The 25,916-nt window shown below is 40.5% G+C and overlaps 1 protein-coding gene across 1 annotated transcript in view; it reads left to right on the top strand.

Annotated features, from left to right (window-relative positions):
- The first annotated feature begins 3,979 nt into the window (after nt 1-3,979).
- dnah6 (dynein, axonemal, heavy chain 6) overlaps nt 3,980-25,916 on the top strand; it is a 66,590-nt gene continuing 44,653 nt past the window's right edge. The window contains exons 1-33 of the mRNA XM_049572194.1: nt 3,980-4,118; nt 5,595-5,682; nt 6,038-6,105; nt 6,391-6,570; nt 7,354-7,710; nt 7,895-8,029; nt 8,145-8,247; nt 8,331-8,385; nt 9,151-9,337; nt 9,487-9,588; nt 9,669-9,776; nt 9,920-10,009; nt 10,106-10,226; nt 10,400-10,551; nt 10,768-10,920; nt 11,123-11,374; nt 11,519-11,647; nt 11,853-11,966; nt 13,185-13,328; nt 13,504-13,659; nt 13,926-13,976; nt 14,422-14,514; nt 14,627-14,746; nt 15,492-15,672; nt 15,785-15,881; nt 16,104-16,335; nt 19,344-19,508; nt 19,880-19,990; nt 20,170-20,295; nt 20,477-20,632; nt 21,028-21,189; nt 23,967-24,104; nt 25,701-25,868. Of these exons, the coding sequence (XP_049428151.1) occupies nt 5,613-5,682; nt 6,038-6,105; nt 6,391-6,570; nt 7,354-7,710; nt 7,895-8,029; nt 8,145-8,247; nt 8,331-8,385; nt 9,151-9,337; nt 9,487-9,588; nt 9,669-9,776; nt 9,920-10,009; nt 10,106-10,226; nt 10,400-10,551; nt 10,768-10,920; nt 11,123-11,374; nt 11,519-11,647; nt 11,853-11,966; nt 13,185-13,328; nt 13,504-13,659; nt 13,926-13,976; nt 14,422-14,514; nt 14,627-14,746; nt 15,492-15,672; nt 15,785-15,881; nt 16,104-16,335; nt 19,344-19,508; nt 19,880-19,990; nt 20,170-20,295; nt 20,477-20,632; nt 21,028-21,189; nt 23,967-24,104; nt 25,701-25,868 (4,476 nt within the window). The 5' untranslated portion in view covers nt 3,980-4,118; nt 5,595-5,612. The remainder of the gene's footprint in view (nt 4,119-5,594; nt 5,683-6,037; nt 6,106-6,390; nt 6,571-7,353; nt 7,711-7,894; nt 8,030-8,144; nt 8,248-8,330; nt 8,386-9,150; nt 9,338-9,486; nt 9,589-9,668; nt 9,777-9,919; nt 10,010-10,105; nt 10,227-10,399; nt 10,552-10,767; nt 10,921-11,122; nt 11,375-11,518; nt 11,648-11,852; nt 11,967-13,184; nt 13,329-13,503; nt 13,660-13,925; nt 13,977-14,421; nt 14,515-14,626; nt 14,747-15,491; nt 15,673-15,784; nt 15,882-16,103; nt 16,336-19,343; nt 19,509-19,879; nt 19,991-20,169; nt 20,296-20,476; nt 20,633-21,027; nt 21,190-23,966; nt 24,105-25,700; nt 25,869-25,916) is intronic.

The following is a 25,916-nucleotide window of genomic DNA, read 5'->3' as shown; positions in this document are numbered from 1 at the left end:
TCTTTCAATGGCTGCCTGCCAAGTTTCATCTGAGATGGTCAACTGTAACTCCTCCTCCCAAGCACTCTTAACGTGACTGAGAGAGGGGCTGGAAATATTTTGAATTATCTTACTATCTTACTATATCTTACTTCTTACTATATAATGATGAAAACTCTGTCTGTGGGTGTGTGTGTGTGGGTGTCTGTTCCACGTTTTTCTCCTCACTGACTTGGTCAATCCATGTGAAATTTGGCACAGTGGTAGAGGGTCATGGGAGGATGCGAATAAAGCAGTATTACATCAATTGGCCAAATGGGGGCGCTATAGCAACCGATTGAAATTGCAAACTTTGAATGGACATATCTCATGCCCTGTATGTCATAGAGACATGAAACTTTGCACAGAGACGCCTCTCTTCATGAGGAACAAATTTGCCCCAAGCACCCATAACTTCCGGTTATGTAGATTTTCCGCCATTTTGAATTTTTTGAAAAACACTTAAAATCGATCTCTTCCTAGGAAGTTTGACCGATCTGCATGAAACTGGGTGAACATAATCTAGGGACCAATATCTAAAGTTCCCTCTTGGCAAAAGTTGGAAAACTTACTCAAACTGAGCTTCTATAAGGCAATGACTTTCACTATCTGCCTTTCAACGTGCTACCTCAACTACTAATGTACAGTTTTAGCCCACTAACTATCCCACTATTGACAATGGTACTACTGTACTTTCAATAAAGCAATCGTACTATCAAATTCACAAAAACTCTGTCTGAATACATTGCTCTTCTTAATGGGTTCAGTTGACTATTTAATCTGCAGTTTCCTATGACCTGTATCCCAAACACATTTGAAACTGTACGTGGACAACTGCGCACTCAATGGGTATGGACGAGTACTGTATATTTTGGAGATACACCTTGACAAAAAGGGGTCGAGGGAGATGCAGTTATGTATGGGGCTGCTTGGTGGGGCTGATGGGAAAGATGAGAAATGCTTTTGTGCAAAGTCACGTATCTGTAAATACCTGAAAAAATGTGATTTTGGCAGACCATACTCTCTAACAAGGAAATCAAATGATGCAAATACCCCTTCATGGAAGAGGTCAGTAATGCTTTTCAGCCCCTTCTGAAACCAGAGGTAGAATGCAGAATCCACAAGAGCAGGTTTAAAATGGGGATTGCGTATTATAGGGATGGATGGGATTGTGTGCTTATAGCCAAAATGAACTCTAAACTGCCTCCATATAGGAAGGGAGCTACTAACGATGGGGTTATTTGGGTGGTGTTTTCTACTAAGTGGTATAGGAGAACAGAGCAATGAAGCAGGGTCCACTGACCCACATGCCTGTTGTTCCATGTGGCACCAGTCTGGTCTGACTCTATCTCTAAAGGAGCACATTCAGTATGTAACTTTATGGACATTAGCAGCCCAGTAGTAATGCTGAAAATTTGGCAATGCCAGACCACCTCATGACTTAATTATCAAAATATTATGATTCTAAATTATGACAATATAAAATTTGGGGTCTAACTGGAGGATAAGGAAGCAGAGTTTATGATTAATGTGATAAGTGTTGCATAATATTTTATTCACAAATGTTGCTTTTTAAGGTAAGATAATCCTGTATTCGTACCATGGTCAGCAGGGGGACTTTGCAATATTACAGCAGCAGAGGGATGGTGCAAACTGGAAGCATCAGTGGAAAAAAATACAAAGCAATATTTAGGTTCTTAAAATAAGTAAATGTACAAACAAAGAGCAACATAATAAGCAACGTCATAAAAACACAAAGCAATTTAATAACAAAGCAGAATCTGATAAAGAGACAGACTAAATGGCTGATTTCATATTATTGACCGATTAAAGTATAACTATTGCACAGCAGTAAAAAAAAAAAAAAGCAAGGAATAATAATAGACAGGCTGGCAGAATGTACATTACTGCAAGTGTCATGTTTTGTCCATAGTTTTGGCATGTGTGGACTACTTTGATGTTTGTATGTTGGTTATATAAATACTAGCTATCCTTATATTTTCCTGCATTCCTAAATGAGATAATTCTGTAGCCTATAAACAAAAAATATCTAAGATACTGTAATATATTGGAAGGGACCCATGTCTGTCACAACATCTATGTACCTGAACCTTAATGACACTTTCAAGGGGAACTAATGTTTTTTCAACCTGGGCCCTATTTTCCGATCTACTTTTGTCTAAATGAGTGATAGGATGTTCAATATTTGACATTTCTCCAGTACTAAGCTAGGGCAGGCTTGGTGATACCCTGGATGTTGTCACGGTGGACTTTGCAGTGACGCTTGGGCTCCTCATGAGGCAGCGCAGCAGTTAAACCTGCTCCTTACAACTATTTTAGCACAAAAAAGATAATAATTGACAGCATTTATTACAGATAATAGCCTTTACATTAATCTGACAGTATAAAATTCAGATTGTTGCTGTGTTAATAGTAAATTTGCCTTTTACATAACAGTCACCAGGGTTCTTATTTAGATGAGACTGACATGTTAAATTGTCTTCATCTTAATGTTGAGTGTCTGAAACTCCTCCACCCCTTCACAGCTGATGTTATTCCAATAACATGACTTTGCTCAACTCCATCTGTGTTATCCACCGCTTTACAATACATTAAACATCCCTTTTTTTTTTCTTTTTTTTTTATTATCTTCGAGTGGAACTAAAGACACACGTCACTGCTGTAAATATTGAGAGACTTTTGCATTTCAAGCTGTTGTTGGTAAGTTGTATAAAAACAACTTGTCATATTTGCTGAATCTCATCCGATGTCAATAAATACCAATGCTTTCTAATACATTTGGCGTGTGATACCCTGAAGGCACCCTTTGGTGTCTGCATGAGATGCTCCCTTCGACATGTTTATGTGATGCACAGTTGTCTCCTGGGTGAAACTTGTAGCACATTGTCAAACAGTCACGGTTAGGATTAGGTAACAAATCTACTTGGTAGGTTCAGAAAAAACATGTTTTGGGGTAAAATAAAAACTTAACGTGACATAAAGATGTACATAGCCTATGTTTCACATGGGACACAAACAGCAGTGTCCTGGGTGAATGTCTGTGTTTGTTTGACCCATACATCACCCCTCCCACCTGCTTTACACAGACTTTTTTGTTCAGAGTACTACACCAGTTGGTCTGAGCATCAAATATTGTTGTAGATGAGTTTACATTGGAGTTAACTGATAGCCAGGTGCATCTCATAGAGACAGCAGGTCAGGAGCCATGACAAAGCACTGGCTTTTGAATGACAACAGGCTGTATATCCACATAGCAGTGCATGAGATGGATAATAAACTGACTTTATGTATCTGTTTGTTGTTGTTTTTTACACCTGAGTATGTTGGTGTAGAAGCAAACTATAACAGGGGCTGTCGCTGTGCTATAAGACAAATAATCTGTGTTTAGAGCAAGTTGCTCTTTTCATTTTCATCATACCAACATTCTGGCCAAAGACATAAGACAACAGTGGTGTTGTCAGTGCTACAGTGATTAAACTGCATCATGTTCTAACTGTATATACTAATGTTGCACTAAAGGTTTTTGGTGGATTGTTTTTATAAGGATAAAATGATATCTGATGTGTTGGCTAAAAAATAAACTTAGTTACAGCTACAAAATAAACACCTTTAAAATACACCCTGATCTTTGTTGTGTGTTCAGGAGTAAGGTTTAATGGAAGTTCAGTCCTTTGGCTCTTAGATGTCTTGTTCTTCATTTGTAAAACTGCCAGGGTGCTTAACTGCGGCGCGTAACCATAGAAACCAGCAACCTGTTACACTCCGTTGCATGCCGGGAGACAACTCTGTTGCTAGGAGACGGTAAACTTAGGTGCCATTTTCCTAGGGTGGCACAGTCAATACCCGTCCACCGCTGACGAGAGGAAGGAGTAGGATTGGTCAGGATAATGGTAAGGATGTCTGGAGAAGCCAATCAGAGGCCGAGAAAGGCAGAGGAGGGCGGGTCCTGCCTTCGTTCTGAAACAGGTTAGTAACAGATACAAATGTGTTAGCATACCTCAAGGAACATAACTGAAAGTTTTAAACGGCTAAAGTTAGCAATAGTTACACCGCTACGCCACATCAGAAACATTCAGAAGGTAAGTTGGAGTCGTTTGAGTATCTCTGGAAGACAATGCCCACTGAGTATGACAAAGTGTACAGGCAAACCCTTGACAACTTGATGTTAACGTTACCGTTTGAATTATGACACCGTTAACGTACATTAACTAGTTAGCTAGTTAGCTAACGTCATTTCAACGGCTAACATTACAAGTTTAAAATGGTGTCATGGGGAATTCTCACGACAACTACATTTCGTTGCGCAACCCTGTGTTGTACAGTGATAATTAATAAATTCAGTGGAAACAAATTAAGAAAAAAATGAAAATGTCGTAGGGTCACAAATTGAGCCAAAGTTTTGCAAAAAATAACGTGCTCTCTATAACGTTAGGTACAATGTGTCTTTAATTCGCTAATTTGTCCGATAATATAAGGGACCGTTCGTTGCTTATCAATGGAAGGGGTCACAGGGGTGTGACTTTGGTTTTGTATTCATTTATTTTTTCATTTTGACCCTCACCAAAGCTACTAATACTTTTTTTTGAGTCTCCCTGAGTGACTGCAGGAAAATTCATGACTCCCTCTACCATACATTAGGTATTAGATTTTTAAAACTTTAAAGTTAAAAGTTGAAGACAAAATCTTTGAGTTAAAAAAACGCCACGATTTTTCACTACTGTTGCGCATGCTGGTTAGTGCAATTTTAAACTTTTAAATGAGACTTAAAATAAATTGATTTTAATGAAGTATCTCTGTTTTAAGCTCAGATTTAGGCATTTCTTTTTTCGCTGCACATGATGTGTCCAAGGACAACTGAAAATTTGAAAACCCAATTATAATTTCTGTTTTTAGTTTCTTGCTGTTTTGGCAGGGTTTGAAAGGCATGCTTACTTTAAAAATCTGTGGTAAAACAAATACAAAATATAGCCATTGAAATTTGTATGCCCCTCCCCTAAGCCAAAATAAAAAGTCCTCCCTTGAGCTAAGAAAATTACTTGACATGACTCCCCTTTTTTGCACCATCCCCTCCTCCCTCATAAGTCACAAACAGTCCCTAACCTGCAGCTATCACACCATTTGATGCATCCCATATTCTAATTTAAAAGATAACCCCTCCAAGTGTTCAGTATCATCATAATTATGGGTAAATATCACATTCACTCATGTAAATGGAAAAATCAGAAACCCTTGTTAATTTGGTTTAGAAATGAAGTATAGAAGTATTTTTCTTCTATGCAAATATAAACTGATACACGAATGTGAAAAGTCTGTCAAACTATGTCACAATTTCTGGTATTTTGACCGAAAATGGAGGGATTTGTTTTATTTATTCATTGGCGTGGCTCTGTTTCCATATGGGTTTACTGTGTGAATTGCGTAAGGGGTCTTAAAATATATTGGCATAAACATATCTATTTTCACTATGTAGCCTACATGTCTTATTGTTTTATTTTTATTTGTACTTAAATATGTATCATTTTTTTCTGTCATGCTGTGCCTCCACTGTCCCATAGCCTGAGAGCACATGTGCCATGGCCTCTGCATCCCCGAGGGTCTCTAAGCTGAGCTGTCCTGGTCAGTGCAGGGAAGATGAGTCCAGAGGTAAAGATCAATGTATTAGTTGATTGTGTTCTGTATTAATAATCTAACACTGCAAAATAATTTGTCAAAAAGTTATGAAACAATAGTAGTGGAGTAAAAAAGTAAAATATTTACCAATGAATTGTAGGGGATTAGAAGTATGAAGCAGCATAAAATGGAATACTAAAGTAAAGTACAAGTCCCTCAAACTTGTACTGAAGTATGATATATGAGTAAATGTATTTAGTTACATTCCACCAGTTCTTCTAGGTATCATGAAACTGTTTTATACTGTATAAGCAACAAGCCTTGGTTAGTTAACTCTTAAATTTAATGCCAGTCGTAAACCTAAATTCCACTTCACATACTGTCCCAGAGCGGCTCCCTGAACTACAGAGCTCCACCATCCTGCCAAGGATTCCAGTCCATGTTGAAGACACACAGGTGAGACTTGGCAACCTAAGATCAAACTGAGACGATATGAAATACCATGTACTGTTCACCCAGTTTAGTTCTTTCTGTTGGTGTTGTTATGATACTGGAATTTCTAACTTTGATACAATACCTTGAAAAATATTGATCTATGATACCATTTTCAATACCGTGGGGGAAAAAAATCATGTTGTGGGCCTACGATTTAATTATATGATCCTTGGTTCAGTCAAAAAGTAATTATAGCATGTAGATATGGATCTTTTGTAGATGTCTTTTTTCCTTCCCTTTATCTAGGCTGTGCTGAAGAGACGTGTAAAACGGAAACAACCCAGCCTCTCCCATCTAAAGGCTCGTGAGCGGATGTTCTTTCCAGGCTGGGACACTCAGTCACCTTCATCTCAACAAACAGACCAGCCACACAGGCGCCGTGAACAATTGCCTGTCCATCTACCTCCTCTGCAATCCAGGACCATGGTCAGTGACAGACACAAAGATGTCTATCGTGCATGATGGACAGATTCCTCAAATGTGTCTCTACAATGAAATCTTCACACAAATCTAAGAGCCCTGACACACCGAGCTGATAATTGCCCGTTGGTCAATGTCTGGCTGTTGGTGAGCATCTGTCACCCTAGTCTTGGCGGTGTGTCACAGCACCATTAGTGCTCGTTGGCCCTTGTTGGTATTTTTTCAGTTGCGTGATAAATATCATTTGTTCTTTCACCATCAGGTTGTATTGTTAATGTTTTAAGTTGCTCACAAGTTGTTGTGTATCTGTCCTGTCAGTCTTTTTAAATGACAAATACAGATTTCAGCTACCCCCTGCCATTGAGAGTTACTTCATCTCACGCAGGTGCACGCAGGTGTACGTGCTAGTTGGCCATTGCCTATAGTCTTTGCGGTGTTTTCAGGTGCAACTTTTTGGCCGAGATACAAGGGATGTTAGGTGGCACAATAGTCGGCTTTGCTTGCCATAAGTTCTTAGATGTGGGTGATGTTCCTTGAAGGAAATGCTGATAGCCAAGACTACCAGTAAAACTGTGGCAAATTCATCAGGCATAAAAGCTCACCCAAACCTAATCCTAACTGGTGAAAAAATGTTGTGTAGTGTCCAAATGATCTTGGGAAAATTTGGTCCTTTAGGCAGAGGCTTGAAAAAGCCTTTGTTAAAGCCCCAGTTAATTGTTTATCGCTTTTTAAATGAGGTACATGCGGGAAGAAATTGATCTGTGATTGTGTCTCTCCTCCATTCCTCAGTTGTCCCAGAATGTGATGTCAACCCCAAATCTTCCAAAACGAAACATTTCTATTAAGAGTGATGACACTAAGAAACAGATTGACACTCCCTCCAAAGTTAAAATCCAGAAGTATAGTAAGGAGGCCTTTATAATTATGAGCCAAGGAGGTGTTTTGCCAGCATCTGAGGATGAGTTTGACTTCGTACCCCCTGAGTGCCGTGATGAGTATTACTACCTCTGCAAGCTGACCTGCATCCCCTTTTTTGCCCACTTCAAAATGTGGAAACCTTTCTATGTCTGGCGCACCAAAGTCCGCACCATGAAGATTCATTTGGCCAGGAAATCCCTCCAAGAACATTTGTTCATTGTCAGTCAGGTATGTAACTGTGTGTATAAACTAAGGTCTGGATTTTTTCTCAGGCTGTTTAAATGATCTTTAATTTGAAATATCATACACTGTAAGAATGCTCACTGAGTGAAACAGACTTTGAGGTTGACAACATTGAAATAGTGTGAGTAGTATGGATGTTATTTTATTAACATTTGTGTGTGTCATACAGTCTCTAAGTCCTACGCTGATGGACATCAGAAAAATGTGTTACCAAATCAGTGACACGTGCTTGTGTCACATGGAAAAAAAACGCACCTACACACTGCAGGAGTTCCAGGACATCCAGTTCAAACAACTGCAAGAGGTGCAATTGTTAATACAAAATTAGACTTGATGTTTGAAGTGTATATCTATACATTATTTCATGTCTTGTGCACCTCTTCAGCAGCTCATTGCCCTCATTTATTCATTATTGTCAGGTGGTGGTTGACTTAAAGAAGTTTCAGGACCTGGTAAAGGAGGTGACAGTTTGTGCATGTCGCAACTACTTGTCGGCACTTCCGTTCAATTCTGATGAGCCAGGTGTGTGCACACGGACCAAATGAAGACACTGGAATGTACATATCACAATGTTAAAAGGTTGATAGTATTTTTTTTTCTTTCAGATGATTCATTCATAGCACGGATCAAGAAGACTTGGCATGCTAGCCGCCTCACCCGGTGGGTAATTTTCATCTATTTGTTTCTTTTTATTGTCTCTTTATAAACTGCTGCTGTGGCTCAGACTTGGGTCGGGCTTGGACAGAAATGTGCAGGTTAATAATGGGTCATGTCTGAATTCTTGGGACCAACCAAAGCTCAGTTACAGAAGATGTTTTCTTATGTCATAGTTGGAAAACACAGGTGTGAAAAATAAAATGAATGGTGGCTGTATGTATTCCACTAAACTGGATTGATGTTATTAGTTGCACCTGTTTCTCTCCTACTATGATAAGTCATGATCCTTTTTACACTTGGTATTTACATGCATCATTGGTGATTCGATCCCCAAGATACATTATGATTTGATCACTTTACTTGCTGAGGTGGTTTGGGATGCATTTGACCTCCTATCTTTTGTAGTGTAAATGGTAATGCATCTTGATGCTTCCCCGAGGAGGACCATGTCATCAGTGCAGAGCGTGGTGGTTGTTTTGGTGATAAATACACCAAAACAAATCTTAAGGGTTTAACTCAGGGTTCTTAGCTTCATGTGGTTGCTCTATACTGTATTGGTATGTATTTTATGTCTTTTATGTATTTTTAACTTGTGTTTTATTGTGAGCCACGTCAAAGACAAATTTTCCACTGTTCTGCAATGGACAATAAAATTCTTTCTGATTCTGATTCTGATTTTAATACGCTAAGGCTCTATAACTTGCCCATTTTATGGCAAGTTGTATGAAGTGTTGCATGACTACTTTTCTCTTTCTGTCATCTACCCAGCTTCATCCGTCTTGTTGACTATTTGGTTGTCAGCACCTTGCATACTTTGGTGGAAAATTCAGTGGCCAAACTACTGTCAGCACTCCGGGAGCAGACACATGTAACACCCAGCAATGCTATTATTCAGAGCTGGAACCAGCACCCTGAGGCTGCTGCTGACCCTACAGAAGACCAGATGAGCAAGAAGGTAGGGCATTATTTCAGTATTATCTTTATTGTATTGTGTTATCTACAGTGAAACTACGGTAGTTGCTGTGCCCACCAAGCAGACACTTTCAAGCAGACACAGACCAGTGTTCACTTTTGGTTTTGGTTGGTGTGTGTTTTTATTTATAGTCCGTCGAGTCGGACACTCCCTCTTTCCAACCTATGTTCATCTCTGAGCTGATGCTGGAACCGAATGCTTTGACCTACAAGCCCTCTGAGGAGAACTTTCAGGTTAGTTTTCCAAATTGTTACACTTCATATATCACTCATTTAAGACCCATCAACAATATTCTCTGTGTTCAATTCTACAGGAGGCTTTTGCAGAAATCATTTTGTGGTTTGAGAAAACAGTGATGTCAGTCGAAACACTTACAGCAGATCCCGATTTTGATTCTGTGACAGAGCCCGGACACTGCGAGGTAGTAAAAAAAAAAAAAAAAATCCAACCACCTTTAAACGTCAATTTTGTTGATGATATCAAAAACATTATAGTGCCATTAGATTACTCAGTAACTGATCTGTGATGTAGTCTGTGTTTTTGTGCGCGTTCGTTAACTTTTAGACAATGAAAATACAATATGAGGATGCCCCCTGTTTGGAATCCATCTTAGATAATGATGGCAACTTTCAAAGCATCATCCAAGACATAAAGGTCAGTTTTTACTTTGCGTAGGTTTCTACCTCTGAAGGTTGTACTTTGTGAATACAGTACTGTGTATATATGGGCCTGACTTGGTTTTCCCTTTAGGAATCACTCCAGTTTGCCTTTGACGCAGCGAAGGTGTACTTACACACATTTGAGCATTTTCGGCTGTTCTATAAAGAGAATGAGAGCCTGGATGTGGATGCAATGCGGCAACAGGAACATGGTGATTTACTGTGCATCCATATAAACATTGTTTTGAATGTTGAAACTTTAAACAAACAAACAAGGTCAAAGACATCCAGTAAGCAAACATAGACAAGCTGTGGTTAGGGAATCCAGCATACAAGATAACATAGTTCCTTTAAACTGATGGATATTGACTCCTTCGTCACACAGGCTTATCCTTTTATGAAGAAGCACTGGAGTTATACCACAGCGAGCATAAGGAGGCCATAGCCATCCAAAAGAAGAGACATCTAGGCTTACTGCTTGTGGACACAAAACAGCTCAAAGAGAAGCTTGTGTCTTCCCCACTCCGCTGTCTGGAGGTAAGGACTAGCAATGAGCAAACATAGACTACAGCTGCTTTTGGTTTGATAGTCATGGAGAGCTTTTAACCATGGTGAGCAAGTGATTTAAACTAAAGAACAGTCTGGCCATTTTGTGTCGAAATATCTTCTAACTCAAATATTAAAGTAATGCTCCAGCAAAAAGATGTTAATGGCATGTTGGAATCATTGTTCTGATCTGAATCTCTGCTCCAGGTCATTTCCGAAATGCTTACTCAGCTGGCTAGGACAAAGCTAAATGCTGTCATTGCTGAAGCTTGTGATGCTCAGTTTAAACTAGAGTCCAGTCCGTCCACCACAGCTGAATTTGCTAACTCGCTCACATTCCTGGATGAAATTAAAGAGAGGGTAAGACAAACATTTCACTTTATAAACACTTTCTTTAGCAATTATAAGAGTTTGTAACAAAACCAACAAAGAAAAGTTATTTTTACAGGATGTTGTCATGAACCCAGTCTCCTTACTTCTGTTCTGCCACCTCCTCTTACCTCCTTGGTGCCTTTTCCTATCTGACTTTATTCTCTTTCTGTATTATTCTCCCCCTGATCAGATTACTGTGCTAGAAGAGGAGCAGGAGACAGTATGTCAGATGTACAGTCTGATTAACATGTACTCAATTCCCACGCAACCTGAAGATCTGGTTGTTTTCGCCACCTTGCAACCATCCATTAGCTCACTGAGCAGCATAATCGATGAGGCAGCAGCAGAGAGGGAGTACACTGTGAACAATCTGTGCAGCTCCCTGAACAAGGACATAAAGGAGCTGAACTCTAAAGTCAAAAAGCTCAAGTTTAAGTCTCAGGTACATTAAGAGGTTTTATTCATTTGTCTATTAACCATAGTTTGGAAGGGTGTTTGTCATGCTGAGCCTTATTACTCAAGGTGTGTCTATGTGTATGTCTTTGCTTAATATTCACTTGTTTGCCTTGTGATGTTTCATGTGTAGGATCAACAAATCCTTGACATCAATGCAGATTCTTCCAAAGTGCGTATGCTGCTGGGGGAGATCCAAATATCCATCGACGAGCTGCAGAACCAGGCCTCTGCCTACACCTCCTACCAGAAGAAATTCAAGGTGCTATAATTCTGTATACCCATACAGTTAATCGAAAATGATTCTTGCAACAAAACATGTCCCAAGTCAAGTCATAACAATTTTATTTTGTGTTGGAAAACTGGGTCTGAAGCAGAGAGTAATTGTATTTAAACTTTACCAACAACAAACAAACCAACCAACCAAACCAAATTTAGTTTCCCCCTCTATGTTCTGATGAATAAAGGTGGAGGTGACCAAGTTTGATGCCCTGGAGGAGTTAACCACAGATTTTAGGCTGAAGCAGCTGCTGTGGGACTCCCTAGAGGAATGGGACTCGTTATCAGATGGATGGAGACAGGTGAGGTGCACTTAACACAATGGGCTCTAGTTTCGCAGACCGTGCGAGGCGGGGGCGCAGCGCACCTGGGCTTCGCCAACCGGGTGTGGCCAGGTGGATTTTGCAAGTTTGGCACACTGTGTGCCTGGCGCAGCTACTCCTCTTTCACACCTCCGTCCCTTCTACCTGCGCAAGTCGGAAGGAGGGAGGAGAGAAGGTGTGGAGTGGGTTTTACACACACCACACCAATCAAATGAGCCCCTCTCCTCGTCCTTGAATGCGCCGCGCGAAGGCGTAATGAGACTTTACTCAATTCGCCATGGCAGAAGAGAGCAGCAGCGTCAGACGGCCAGACTTCTTCCAGGAGGAAACTGATGTTTTGGTCCGAGAGGTCCAAGCGTGCAGTGTCCGAATATACAGAACTGCGAGCAGACCTCCACGGGCTGATGATGCAAAGGTAGCCTGGGAGGAGGTCACCACAATTGTAAATCAATGTTGCGTTTCTCTCGTGCGCGCGTGTGCTCTCTCTTTCTCTCTCGCAGTCTCACTCTGTTTCTTTTCTTTTGACTTTTCTAAGATGACAGATGCTGAATACATACTTCCTATCTGATGCTGTGGTGCTTTGCAGCTGTGTTAATCAAAAGAGGTTGGGTTTCCATTACACGTGCCAAACGGTGCCAATCCCCTTTGATCTGACATCAGATGTGACGGGACAGTCGATATAGAGATACATTTATGTGCTGATTGCAGATAGCTGCATTGAATAGTGTTTTTTTGGGTATTTATTGCATCGTTAATGTGCCTGATATTCTGGAAACCTGCCTGTGAGGTTTTGGTGACGTGTGCGCACTGTCCGCCGGTCAGCCAAACTTCGGCTTACACCGGCTGCGCTCCGCCTGCGCTGACAGTAGACCTGGTTTCAGCTGACGAGCTTTTAGTGCACCTTCGGCGAAGCCTTTTGGCACGAAACTGTCACTGCACCAAGCTGGATCTGTCGACATCTCCCCCTGCTGCGCCGCCACACCCATCTCAGCGCACCTTGGTCTGCCAAACTACCAAACTGAGCGCGCCTCGGGTTGTGCTGCTCGAAATTAGCTCTGCGTGGGGTTTGCCACCCTGCGCAGAGCCGGGAAACTAGAGCCTATTGTATGTGAAGGCTTGTACATGTACGGGCATATGTAAACAGCTCTTCCTCTCTTTGAAACTTGACCATATTCTTCCATGTTCACCCATCCTCAGAGCACACTTAAGCAGCTGGACTTGGAGCAGTTCAGCTCAATGGCAAACAAATACAGCAAACATGTCAACCAGGTGGAGAAGGGTCTGCCACGTAACAATGTGGTGTCAAGTCTGAAGGGCAAGGTGGAAGTCATGAAGCAGAGGGTGGGTAGGACAAAGTGTTCAGCAGTAACTGATGTGTATTAACGTTATCAAAAATATTTGGAAATGATGCCACATTAATATATGGACTGCAGTCAAGCCTTAGTGATTTAGCTAGTTGGTACTTGACTAAAGTTTTGTGACTTCATCTAAATAACACTTGCACATTTTCCTTCAGCTGCCTGTGCTCACTGATCTGCGTAACCCCTGTATAAAACCAGAGCACTGGAAGACTCTTGAGTCTGTTGTGGGGACTTCTTTGAATGTGGAGGAGCTCACAGTTGCAGATTTGGAGGAGCTCAACATCTTCTCCTATGGCACGGAGATACAGGAGGTAACACATAAATATAGGCCACATTATGACCTTCTCTTGCAATTCTTGTGGGACCTCAGTTACTGTTACCTATTGCTATGGGAAAAGGATGAGTATGTGCTACCACTTGCCCTTACCCAATTTTGCCTACTGCCTTGTGCTAAAATAATCTGTTTTTGTATTTTGGCCTTAAGTAAGGTCCAAGATAGAAATTACTTTAGCTGGTTATACTTATTATCTGTAAGTCTGACTTGATAAACACGACTAACACAGCCTTTGACTTTTAGGTGTCAGGACAGGCTTCAGGAGAGGCATCAGTGGAATCCCTTATTACAAAGGTGCGTGGAAAGGGAATTTCTTATGAATATGTATGTGCATCTATACCCTTGGCCGAACGGACATGGATATCTGTAGCTTCCTATTTACTATACAGACATGACAGTGGTATCAGTCCTTTCATTTAACTAACAAGGATACAAATATGCATTTTTTTTCTCCAAAAATATCCCGTTAAGTTGAATTTATGTTTCTGGAGACAATGAAAGCCCTTCACCATGTTTTCCATACACACATGATTTTATGTCTGAATTTGAGTGATACACACAATAGCCACATGTGCAGTGACAAGTAGCTTTGTACTACAATATATATGCTATCAACACATATGCATACACTGGAGCAATCAGTTACAGTGTTAACAACTTAAGTCAAGAGTTGTCCACCATTCAGATTTGATGCTTTCACTTTAACATTTAACCTCCACCCTCTTAATGAGCCATGCAGGTGGAGGACGCGTGGAAGACCACAGAGTTCACTGTGCTGCCTCACGGCGACTCCACAGATGTCTTCATCTTGGGAGGCACAGATGATATCCAGGTGGTAACATGCAGCACACACACTCTCACGCTGTCAGTTGTAGCACCCTTGTAGAGTTGCAGTGCACCTAATTGTGTGTGTGTGTTTGTTTGGTTCTATATTTACTATGAAGGTACTCCTGGATGACAGCATTATCAATGTTGGTACGGCAGCATCTTCTCGCTACGTAGCTCCCATCAAGCTGAAGGTGGACAGATTGCTGAAACAGCTGACCCTCTTCAACCAAACACTGGTAAAGGCTTAGAGAAGGGTCGCTTAGAGTATTCTTTTATTCAGCAAAGTGAAATGTTGCTTTTTTTTAAAGGTCCAGTGTGTAAGATTTAGGGGGATATATGGAATCTAGCAGTGAGGATTGCAGCCTGCAACCAGTTGAAACTTATCTAGGTTAGAATTCCTCCAGTGTTTATTGTTCAGGAGGTTTTTATTAGCTGAATTATCCACAGAGGTGTCTTCCTCTCCAGAACAGATCGACCCGGTGATTTGAAGCGAAAGTGAAAAAATGAATAAAGCAATTTCACATAAAAAAAGATAGTGTTTTTCGATTGGCTTGTCTTGGAAGGGATGCTAACTACAATGACTAATGTGAAAATGCAAATAAGTCAATGGCCCTATCTAGAGCTAGTGTTTGGTTTGTTCGTTCTGGGCTACTGTAGGAACATAGCAGTGCAACATGGCGATCTCCATAGACGAGGATGGTCCCATTGTAGATACAAACGGTTCTTCTAAGGCAACCAAAACACAAGGATTTTTATTTTTAGGTGATTATACACAATGAAAACATAATTATTATTTTATATTCCATTTATGCCAATATATGCCCCTAAATCCTACACACTCGACCTTTAATGTTTCTTGAGGTCTATATTCTGGTTCATGTAAGGAAAGAAACGGTATCACAATTTATTCCTTCTGCCTTTCTTCTGTTCCCTCCCTGTATTTCTGTTTTCTTCCTCTCCTCTTTCTACCCTTCTTGCTAGGATGAGTGGCTTACATGCCAAAGGAACTGGCTCTACCTAGAAAGTATCTTCTTAGCCCCAGACATCAAGAGACAGCTGCCTGCTGAGTCCAAGATGTTTCTTAAAGTGGACAATTCTTGGAAGCAGATCATGGCAAAAGTCAAGAAGATGCCTAATGCCCTTAAAGCAGCCACACTGCCTGGTAGGTAGCCATACAGCATTGATGGAAATGAAATAGACAAGAAGACGTGTATATGCAGAGATAGGCAGACAGAGATGCACGTCCATACATGCACTCATTTTGTCCTACACAGATCTGTTGGAGACTTTTCAACAGAACAACACTCTTTTGGACAAGATACAGAAGTGTCTGGAAGACTACCTGGAGTCCAAGAGAGTCATATTCCCAAGGTAAACACACATGCTTGGTTTGTTATAGATTAGAATAACATCATTGTTCATCTTGTTTTTTATGAGCCTTAACTTTTTGCTTTATTTTTACTTTTTTCCCTGTGCACAAACTAAATGTAAAAGGTTAGGTTGTTACTCTACACCTCTCTTTCCAATGACACTGAGTGATAAACATGTGATATGGATGCTGATGGGTCGTGTTCCTCTATCTGTCCCTCACAGGTTCTACTTCTTATCTAATGACGAGCTGCTTAAGATCCTGGCCCAGACAAGAAACCCCCAGGCAGTGCAGCCCCACCTCAGGAAGTGCTTTGATGCCATTACACGACTAGAGTTTGCGTTGCTGCCTGAACACTCCTCTGGGGTCAATACAGGGAATGGCCAGGATGCTGGAGAAGGGGAGAATGTCTATAGCAAAGACATCCTGAGCATGGTTTCTCCTGAGGGAGAGAAGGTCAGTTTGAGTCACATTAACAGCTCTCTGTTTTAGTGTACCTGTTACTCGCTTGTTAAAGGGAAATTTCGGTTTATTTCAACCCGTCTCCTATCGTCCTAAATTTGTCTCAAGTCACTAGTGACATAGAAATAACAGTTAGCATGTTAGCCGTTAGCCTAGATACAGCCGTAGCGTCAGACCTGATAAAACTTAATTGAACGGGCATCCTTTCAAGTGCAAAGTTAGTCCACTAAACAAGCTTTTTCTCCACAAAGACCGCCTCATATCGTTAGGATAAATGTCAGAGAACATATAGAAAACGACATGTAAACATGTTGTCTTACCTTACCGGTGTGGTGCCATGTTTGTTGTTTACCATTTAGCTAAGGCTGCAACTGGTCCCATTCCTTGCAACAGAGGTATTCCTCTTCTGTGGGCACTGGGGTACAGCATTCACAGGTAACATTACACCACCGATCTCCAGAGCTAAAGCCTTCCAGCAGCCATTCCTCCTCTGTCGTCCTCTAACGTCACCTGTTGTGCCTCTCTCTCTCTCTCTCCTCCTCCATTCTTCAATTTCACGAAGCTCTTCGTCAGTGTATTCTGGCTCAAATAAATAAGGGCAGCCATCGCCTCTCGATGTGGAAAGCCTATATACTAACATTCCACATTTAGGTGGTCTTCAGAGTTGTTGTCTTACCTTACCGTGTGTTTACCGTTTACCTCTGCTTCCCAAAGCGCGGCCGAAATATCGCGAGAACAAGCAGCGATCTCATACCATGCCTGAAATCTCGCGAGAACAAGCAGCAACAGCTGGAAGGCAGAACTGGACAGTAGCCTGAAAGGTTCATTCATTTATTTTATGAAAAATTTATAGAATAATGGCAGACTTTTTGCCAGACTTCGACTTTGTGGAGGAGGAATTTGATTTTGCAGAGTTTTATGGCCGCCCTTATTTATTTGAGCCAGAGTACACTGACGAAGAACTTTGTGAAATTGAAGAACGGAGGAGGAGAGAAAGAGAGGCACAACAGGTAGAGGACGACAGAGGAGGAATGGCTGCTGGAAGGCTGCGTAGCTCTGGAGATTGGTGGTGTAACGTTACCTGTGAATGCTGTACCCCAGTGCCCACAGAAGAGGAATACCTCTGTTGCAAGGAATGGGACCTGTTGCAGCCTTAGCTAAATGGTAAACGACAAACATGGCACCACACCGGTAAGGTAAGACAACACGTTTACATGTCGTTTTCTGTATGTTCTCTGACATTTATCCTAACGATATGAGGCGGTCTTTGTGGAGAAAAAGCTTGTTTAGTGGACTAACTTTGCACTTGAAAGGATGCCCGTTCAATTAAGTTTTAACAGGTCTGACGCTATGGCTGTATCTAGGCTAACGGCTAACATGCTAACTATTATTTCTATGTCACTAGTCACTTGAAACAAATTTAGGACAATAGGAGACGGGTTGAAATAAACCGAAATTTCCCTTTAAGTAACGTCAGTTACAGTAACGTTAGCTAACATTATTACTATGGATACACTACTCGTGTAGAACTCAAAGTCTCTAGCACGCCAACATCAGCTGTGTAAATCAGCTTCACTTTCATTATACAGTAAAAGATGAGGACCATGTGTGAAAAACAAGAAAGAAAGAAAAATAAAAAAGAGTACATACCTTTCTGTGTTGCCTGTCCCGGCTCCAACTTTACTCCAAACATAACTTTCTTCTTCTCACTCACTCGTCTGTCTCTCGGGTGAAGCTCAGCATTGCCCCTAGAGGCCTGGAGCACTTCCGTTGTATGAGTGTATATGCAGTGTTTTCTTTTTGCATTTGTTTTCTTATTCGCAGCGCGTTTTAGTATATGCAGCCAATTCTGTATATGCAGCGTTTTCCCTTTGCATTTTTCTCATATGCAGTGCATTTGTCTATTTGCAGTGCGTTTCTCTATATGCATTGCATTTGTCCTTGTCGGCCAAAGTAGAAAATCCTGCGTATCCAGTGTATCTTTAAACCCTTGCAGAGAACGAGTGTGTAAGTGAGAAAAATACACTGTAACGCTAACTTCCTTACAGCAATAACTCAAACAGTAGTGAACCCTGTCAGCCATCTTGAATGACACAATTTTTTTCTCACTTAGTAACAAGTGAGAGTGCAAAAATAAAGCAGGTTCTCAAATTATTCCAAAACTTGTACCAGCAGTAATTAAACTGCCATAACTGACATACTGCCAAATTCTGATCTGCCTTTATTAAAAAAAACCCCAATTGTTATTGATTTATAAACTACACATATATTAAGAATTTGTTGGTTTTATAATTTAAGAATTTGACCGGTCTTGTACTCCACCGCAGGCAGTCTGTGGCTCCTGGCTGCTTTCTGCTCTGGGTTCAGGTTTCTCTGTACCCAGCCGAAGACCAGCCTCTCCTTAGTTGTAAAGTATACCCCAGCAATCATTTTGGTATAATTGTTTGAATAAAATAAAATAATAAACAATAGATTTGTTTTCTAGGTGAAGCAAAGTGAATTCCTGCAAACTGTCCTGTTACTTGTAGTAAACTTTATTAAGTAAACAACGTTTTGGTTCCTCAGACCTTCATTAGGGTAACCTGAGTTTATCCTGAGTGTATAGCAAGTAATAGGATAGTGTGAAGGAATTCTATTTTATTCACCTTTAAACAATTTCCTCCTGCGCGCCTGCCTAAAGGTTTTTGAAGGTGTGCATGAGCCTTCACATTCTAGTATAATTGTTTGAAATCTCAAATGTTGCAATGACGATGATAAACAATTTTTGGGTAGCAGACGAAATGTCGTTTGCACTGATTGCTCGGTCACTTGCTCTATCATACATAGGGCTTGTCAGTCATGACCACAGCAGGTTGTTAGTTATCACTCTTGCAGTCCTTTGATCACAAAAGGCAACTAAAAGCTTATTGACACAGAAGATTCACAGTTCATGCCCTAATAACACAGATCAAGCCACATGTCTTTAATTGTAACTAATCGTGTCCTTCTTTGTGGAAGCGTAGGTGGGTTTGACTAAAGGTCTGAAGGCACAAGGCAATGTGGAAGATTGGCTCTGCAAGGTGGAGGAGGCTATGTTCTCCTCACTGCGATGCCTCAGCAAGGCTGCCATTGCTGACTACCAGGTGAAGTCTAGAGAGGAATGGGTGGTTGCTGGACATCCATCACAGGTACATACACACACAGAGGCACACACAAACACTAAATAGACCAGTGCAGACTTCTGTGTTATTGTTTCGATAAATGCAATGGAAACTGCTTGTAGGGATCATGATGACAGTGATCAGCCACATCAAAAAGCTTTGGACAGAATCATTCCGATACATAGGCTGATATAAAGATTTGCTTATAGTATAATCAAGTGTCCCGCTTACAATGTTCTTTTTGGGTCTTTTCAAGACTTCAAGAACGATTGCCACTGTCTAAAACTTTGATAGATTTTGCAATCGATTTCTATAGTTTCAGCTGATGCACTGTGCTCCGTCTCAGCTATTGTTAGGCAGCGATTATACATCAGTGTGTGTGTATGTGTGTCCACCAGGTGGTGCTGACGATCTCCCAGATGATGTGGTGCAGGGACATGGATGCCTGCCTGGAGGGAGACCACGACCACTTTGCCGCCCTGCAGGAATTTGAACTCACTAACTTTGATGTAAACCGCACTAGTTACTCCAATGCATGCTTTTTCCTTAACTGTTGGGTTGAAAATAAGATCTGACTAAACATGTTTCCTGTGTTTGCCGAAGTATTTTTTACTTCCTAACTTCAACTTTATGACCCAGTAATGTTTGTGTGGTTGTATGTGTGTGTGTGTCTTTGTGTGTATTCCAGAGGTTGAATGCCCTGGCAGCATTGGTAAGAGGACAGCTGCCTACTTTACACCGTAACATCATCACTGCCCTCATCACCATCGACGTCCATGCCAGAGACATAGTCACAGATCTTGTCCGCCAGAAGGTACAGTAGCGCAGTGTTAGTGCAGCAGTGCAAACATGCACAGACACCATCAAGCAGCTTATATTTGTATCTGTCCCTGGCTTGTTATGATAGATGCAGGTAGTGAGTGGGGATGTTTAGGTGATCAGAAAATGTTTGCAGCAGCTCACTATGTTACAGTAACGTCAGCCTTCTTTTTCAGGTGGACACCAGGTCTAACTTTGAATGGCAGAGACAGCTGCGCTACTACTGGGACCTGGACCTGGACACCTGTGTAGCCAAAATGGCTTTATCCACTTACATTTATGGCTATGAATATCTGGGAGCCTGTCCTAGACTGGTCATCACACCACTCACGGTAACACATGGACACACATTAATACTGAGACACATTATTATGTCTTATCCTGGCCCAAGTGTTATTTAACCCCTGTTTAACGAAGAAACCTTCTTTTGCGTTCTGTAGTATGATAAATCTGGGAGCACACACTTTCTCCTCAGTTAGAAAAGCTTACCCAGGGGCACAGCTTCATAGATATTATTTCACTTTATTCACAATGTCTGTAAACCCACAGACCTACATAGAAAAAACACAAACAACCAAACCACAAGCTTCAAAATCACTACAGAGAGCTCCTGGTGTAGCCAACAGAATGTATGTCCTGTAGTAGCTAGAACTGAATATGTGACATAGAGACACAACATATTGTGTGTCAGTTATTCAAGCTGTCCTTTATCTCTCACCCTGCCCAGGACCGCTGCTATCTCTGTCTGATGGGGGCTCTCCAGTTAGACCTGGGTGGAGCTCCAGCTGGGCCAGCAGGGACCGGTAAAACAGAGACCACAAAGGATTTGGCTAAAGCTCTGGCCATACAATGTGTGGTCTTCAACTGCTCTGATGGACTTGACTACAAGGTCAGCCAGGACAATCTGCATTCATCTACAACCCACATCCCTTTGTTACACTTTCTGTTTCTCTTGTTTGCTTATTTGTCCACTTTTTTTATTAGTTGTTACATCATTTATCCCCCTGCACCTCTTTTCCTACATGTGATACAACACTGGTTCTCATTTTGTTCCCAATACCTTATACTGCAACTGCATGTGTTTGCTCCATTTTTATTCATCTCTACAATGCTGTCTCACTCTGACTGTACCAACCAAGTGATACCATTAGATGGCACTATTGCAAAAGCTGTCAGGTGCCATTGTCAGTTAAAAGCACAGATACACTGTACAGAGCATCTGATAGTTGTGCGCTTCTTAAACATTCCCTCAAGCCAGATTTGATCCTTTCCTCTGTGTTCCTTAAACACTTCCCCTATAATGTCTGCCTGCCCCTTCAGTAACATTAGGAGAGTTATAAGACAATTGCACGTGATAGTATGATAATAGGTATTAAACTCTAACCATTTAATGGCAAATCATGCTGTATGTGGCTGATTATGACCTAAGGTGTGTTATTTGTGTGTGTATTTTTTTGCGGTAACAACTTAGTAAAAGGCACATTCTGTGAACCAAAGGGATTTTGTTTTTTGCTTTTGCAGATATAAGCTTCATGAATACAATTCAGGAAGCCTACCACTGATTTGCAGCTACTCAGGAATATGTGTGAAGCTGATATGTGTATGATTGAAGTCCTTGAGCTTTAGGATTGCAGTCTCATACTGAGCAGGTGTTTATTCAGTCTCATCTTTAAGGTGTGAACATTACCTAAGGTAAGGTCTCTGACGACAGCAGGGAGAAGGTTGTTCACTGAGCAGGTGTTTATTCAGTCTCATCTTTAAGGTGTGAACATTACCTAAGGTAAGATCTCTGACGACAGCAGGGAGAAGGTTGTTCACTGAGCAGGTGTTTATTCAGTCTCATCTTTAAGGCGTGAACATTACCTAAGGTAAGGTCTCTGACGACAGCAGGGAGAATGTTGTTCAATGATCTTCCAGAGAGTGGAGAAAGCTCCCCTCAAGGCATTTGGTGTTAGCCCTGGGGAGTGACAAGGCATGGGTTGGTGCTAACCTCCGGGTGGTTTTCCCTGGGACGTGAGCAGAGGAGAGCAGTGCTTTCAGGTCTGCTGGACAGTTGGGAGTATGCATCTTGAAAAGAACAGTTGTTGGAGGAACTGTTCTGTGATTAGTCAGCTTGGTGATGGCGTAATCCTTTAGTCATACTTCTCATCCACACCAGTGATCCTCAGTGTCTTATTTTGGATGTTATCTCAGTGCCTAAAAGTGGTTTGTGACGCATTTATCCAGGCAAAGCACAAGTACTTTATGATACTCCTGACCTGGGTTTTGTGGATGTTGGTTCTGCCTTTAGGATTAAACTTGTTGGCCAACAACTGCAATGCTCTGAGATGATGTCCAGCACGTTTACAGATGTTAGACAAAGTGCTATCTCATCAAAATTTAAACACAGGATTGGAACCAGCCTAATTATTGTTTCTTTACAGTTTGTTTACATCAGTCAGTTTTTATTTATTATTATTATTATTATTATTTAGTATGATCAGTTGACAAACATACAGAATGCTGATATTTCATCTATATGTAATAACCTTCAAAACATAAATATGAAAATCTGTATGTTACAAGCTCCAAACTTCTGACTGGGCCTTTAACCTTGAGACAAACTCTACATTTCAGTTTAATGTTAAACAGTACTTTATCTTGCAGTACAGCGAGGTTGGGGTTGAAAGCACATGCTGTCAAGACAGCTGGAAAGCCATTCTCTTTCTGTCTGTTGTAGTTAGTTGTTGGTTGCAGACACCTGTGTATTAGAGTTGGAAAGGGCTCTGATTTAGCCAGGCTAGAATCACAGCACTCTGTGGTTTCATGCTTTGTTCAACTCAGCTCCACTGTGGCTTAACATCATGTACTTGTAACATTTAATTCTGTTGTCCATGAGAGTTGAACAACTTTGAACAGTGTTTTTTGTGTTATCCATAGAAGTGGTGCAAGTAACACAAAGTAACACATAATGAAATTTACTACTACCTTTCTTCCGCAGCTGCAAACATGGGTCCCTTCTGGTCCAAAAGCTTAACATTTACAAACCAAAACACAATCTCTTCTGACTTATTTATATCTAAATAATTATAGGTTTTACAGGAATTTAGTTATTTTTTTTAGTTATCTTTTATTATTTATTTATTTTCAAACTAATTTTCCATGGACAACATTGACGCCAAGCTGATTTTAAAGGGATTATGCAGCACAGTAATTTTTAAAATCTGGTTCTGTACCTGGCACAGTTACTTGTGGTAAACGAAAATGTTGCACTGGTGTGTTTCCACAATGAACTCAGTTTCAACTAGAAAAGAATTTACAATGAATTTAAAAGTAAAAAAAAAATGTGTATGCTGCTTTTGCCTCTACTACAACATTCCTCACAGACTCCACTCCACTCTCTCTTGTCACATTGTTCCTAAATTATGTTAGTAACTTGTTTACTGTAAATAAGCAAAAGTCTTAATCTGCACAGCAGGGTGAAACATTTACCACAGACAGGTTGCCACGATTATGATACATGTGTAACCTTGAATTACAGTGACAGTCTCACATGGCTGTAATAATCCTGTTTTATGAAACAATCCTTAAAAATAGAAGTAGAAATGACAGCCCAACCCTGTGTTAATATTTAACTTGTAATAGTTCCTTCTCTTGTTTTTAATCAGTCATACTTCTGTCTTCCAGATGATGGGGCGCTTCTTCAGTGGGCTTGCTCAGTCGGGTGCTTGGTGCTGTTTTGACGAATTTAACCGAATCGACATTGAAGTGTTGTCTGTCATCGCTCAGCAGCTCATAACCATACGAAACGCCAAAGCTGCTAAGGTACAGCCACACATGTTACATCCCACCATTTTTGTTTTGTTCCCAATGCACTCTGCACTCTATGTATGGAGGAGAATTAAGCACATAGCCGTAGTCTTCTAAAACTCTGGGTAACACCAAGTGATACAAATCTTAGGAGTTAGTAGAGTATTGGGGGCTGTACTGAATGTCATTTTTATATTTTTGAAGCTTCGACTGAGGTTTTCAAAAGCAGCTTTGAATGTTGGTCGTCATATTGTATGTCATCATCAACCCTCCAAAAAAACTTCAAAAATCCTCAATTTGAATAGTGATTCATCAGATTAAATGAATTATCCATAAATCCATCCATCCGCCTATTATCTGTAACTGCTTATCCTGTTCAGGGTCATGGGAGTAAATGAGTTAGTCTTTTTTAATTATATCAACCTCTTTAAAATGAATAAATGTAATTTTTGGTGCTATTAGAGTAAGTGCATGCCTCCCACTGTGTGCGGCAAGCAGGAGAGCAAACCACTGCAAAAGTGTTATTTTTTAAAGCCTTCACACCAACAAATATGGATTAAAGCAAAGTATGGTGTTCGATTAAAACATGTTTTGAGTGTTTAAAATAATTAATTTTTTAAAATTAATTTTCAACTTTTGGATTTTCAATGCTCTAGAGTTGTCAGAAATGTTAGGATCACAGGAGTTGGAAATGATGCTATACAGTTACCACTTGAATCTAATTCTACAAATAATATAATGATAATAATAATATTAGTGTAGCCTAATCTTTGTCTACAACTGTGCAGTAATACTGGGTTTAAACAGGTATGCATAAAAAAAGCTGCACAGGATTTGAATGTTGATTTAGAAGTTGAATTTCAATGTTATGAATTCAATTTTGAAGCTATTTGATACACTGCACCAATGTGATGATGGTCTCTCACTATAAAATAATTTTCTACTTTTATAGTTCCTCTCTATGTATATATAGTAATGTACTGATGAAATTCAACTCTCAGGCTGTAAGATAGGATATGATAATCCTTTATTAGTCCCACAGCAGGGAAATTTGCATCATTACAGCAGCAAAGGGGATAGTGCAAACAAGAAGCATCAGTAAATGAAACACAAAACAATACAATAAGTATGCACTGGTTAAAATCACAGATAAGTCAAATGAGTAAACAGTAAAAAACACAGGGCAACTAGAATAAATAAACAGTAAAAAAAAACAACAACACAGAGCTATGCAACAAAGTAAACAGTATTAAAGCAAAATATAATAAATTGAAAGGCTGATTAATGTTTTGATATGGATGTCTCTAATTTTTAACAAAACACCTATAACTTGATTTACAGAGATGTATGATAATAAATTCCATGTACAACTGTTTGACCTATGTAATATGCCACAACTTCAACTGAGTAGCTGTCAGTAATCTACTGTAGCATTACTGTAGCATTTCCCTGGAGACCGTTAGGTCAGGAGCCAGCACAGATTACATAAATTAGAAATTAATTAGGTCCATAAATCACAACCACACACAAACTTTACTCGCTTGTGTAGATGATTAAGACATCACACTCGCACATAAACAAGGGCCTCTCACTCAGCTCTGTGTTATGCAGCTGTCAAGGTTTCGATTTGAGGGCCGGGAGATCAAACTCGTGATGACGTGTGCTGCATTTATCACCATGAACCCCGGCTATGCTGGAAGAACAGAGCTACCTGACAACCTTAAAGCTCTCTTCAGACCCATAGCCATGATGGTGCCAAACTACGCACTCATTGCTGAGGTAACAGGCTCTCTCAGTGTGCATGTATGTGCTCCGTCATTTTCCCTG

The sequence above is a fragment of the Epinephelus fuscoguttatus genome, linkage group LG3 (assembly GCF_011397635.1).
Source record: "Epinephelus fuscoguttatus linkage group LG3, E.fuscoguttatus.final_Chr_v1".
NCBI lineage: Eukaryota > Metazoa > Chordata > Actinopteri > Perciformes > Serranidae > Epinephelus > Epinephelus fuscoguttatus.
The sequence above is the reverse complement of the archived record's forward strand: the minus strand, read 5'-3'. Positions and strand labels throughout refer to the sequence as shown.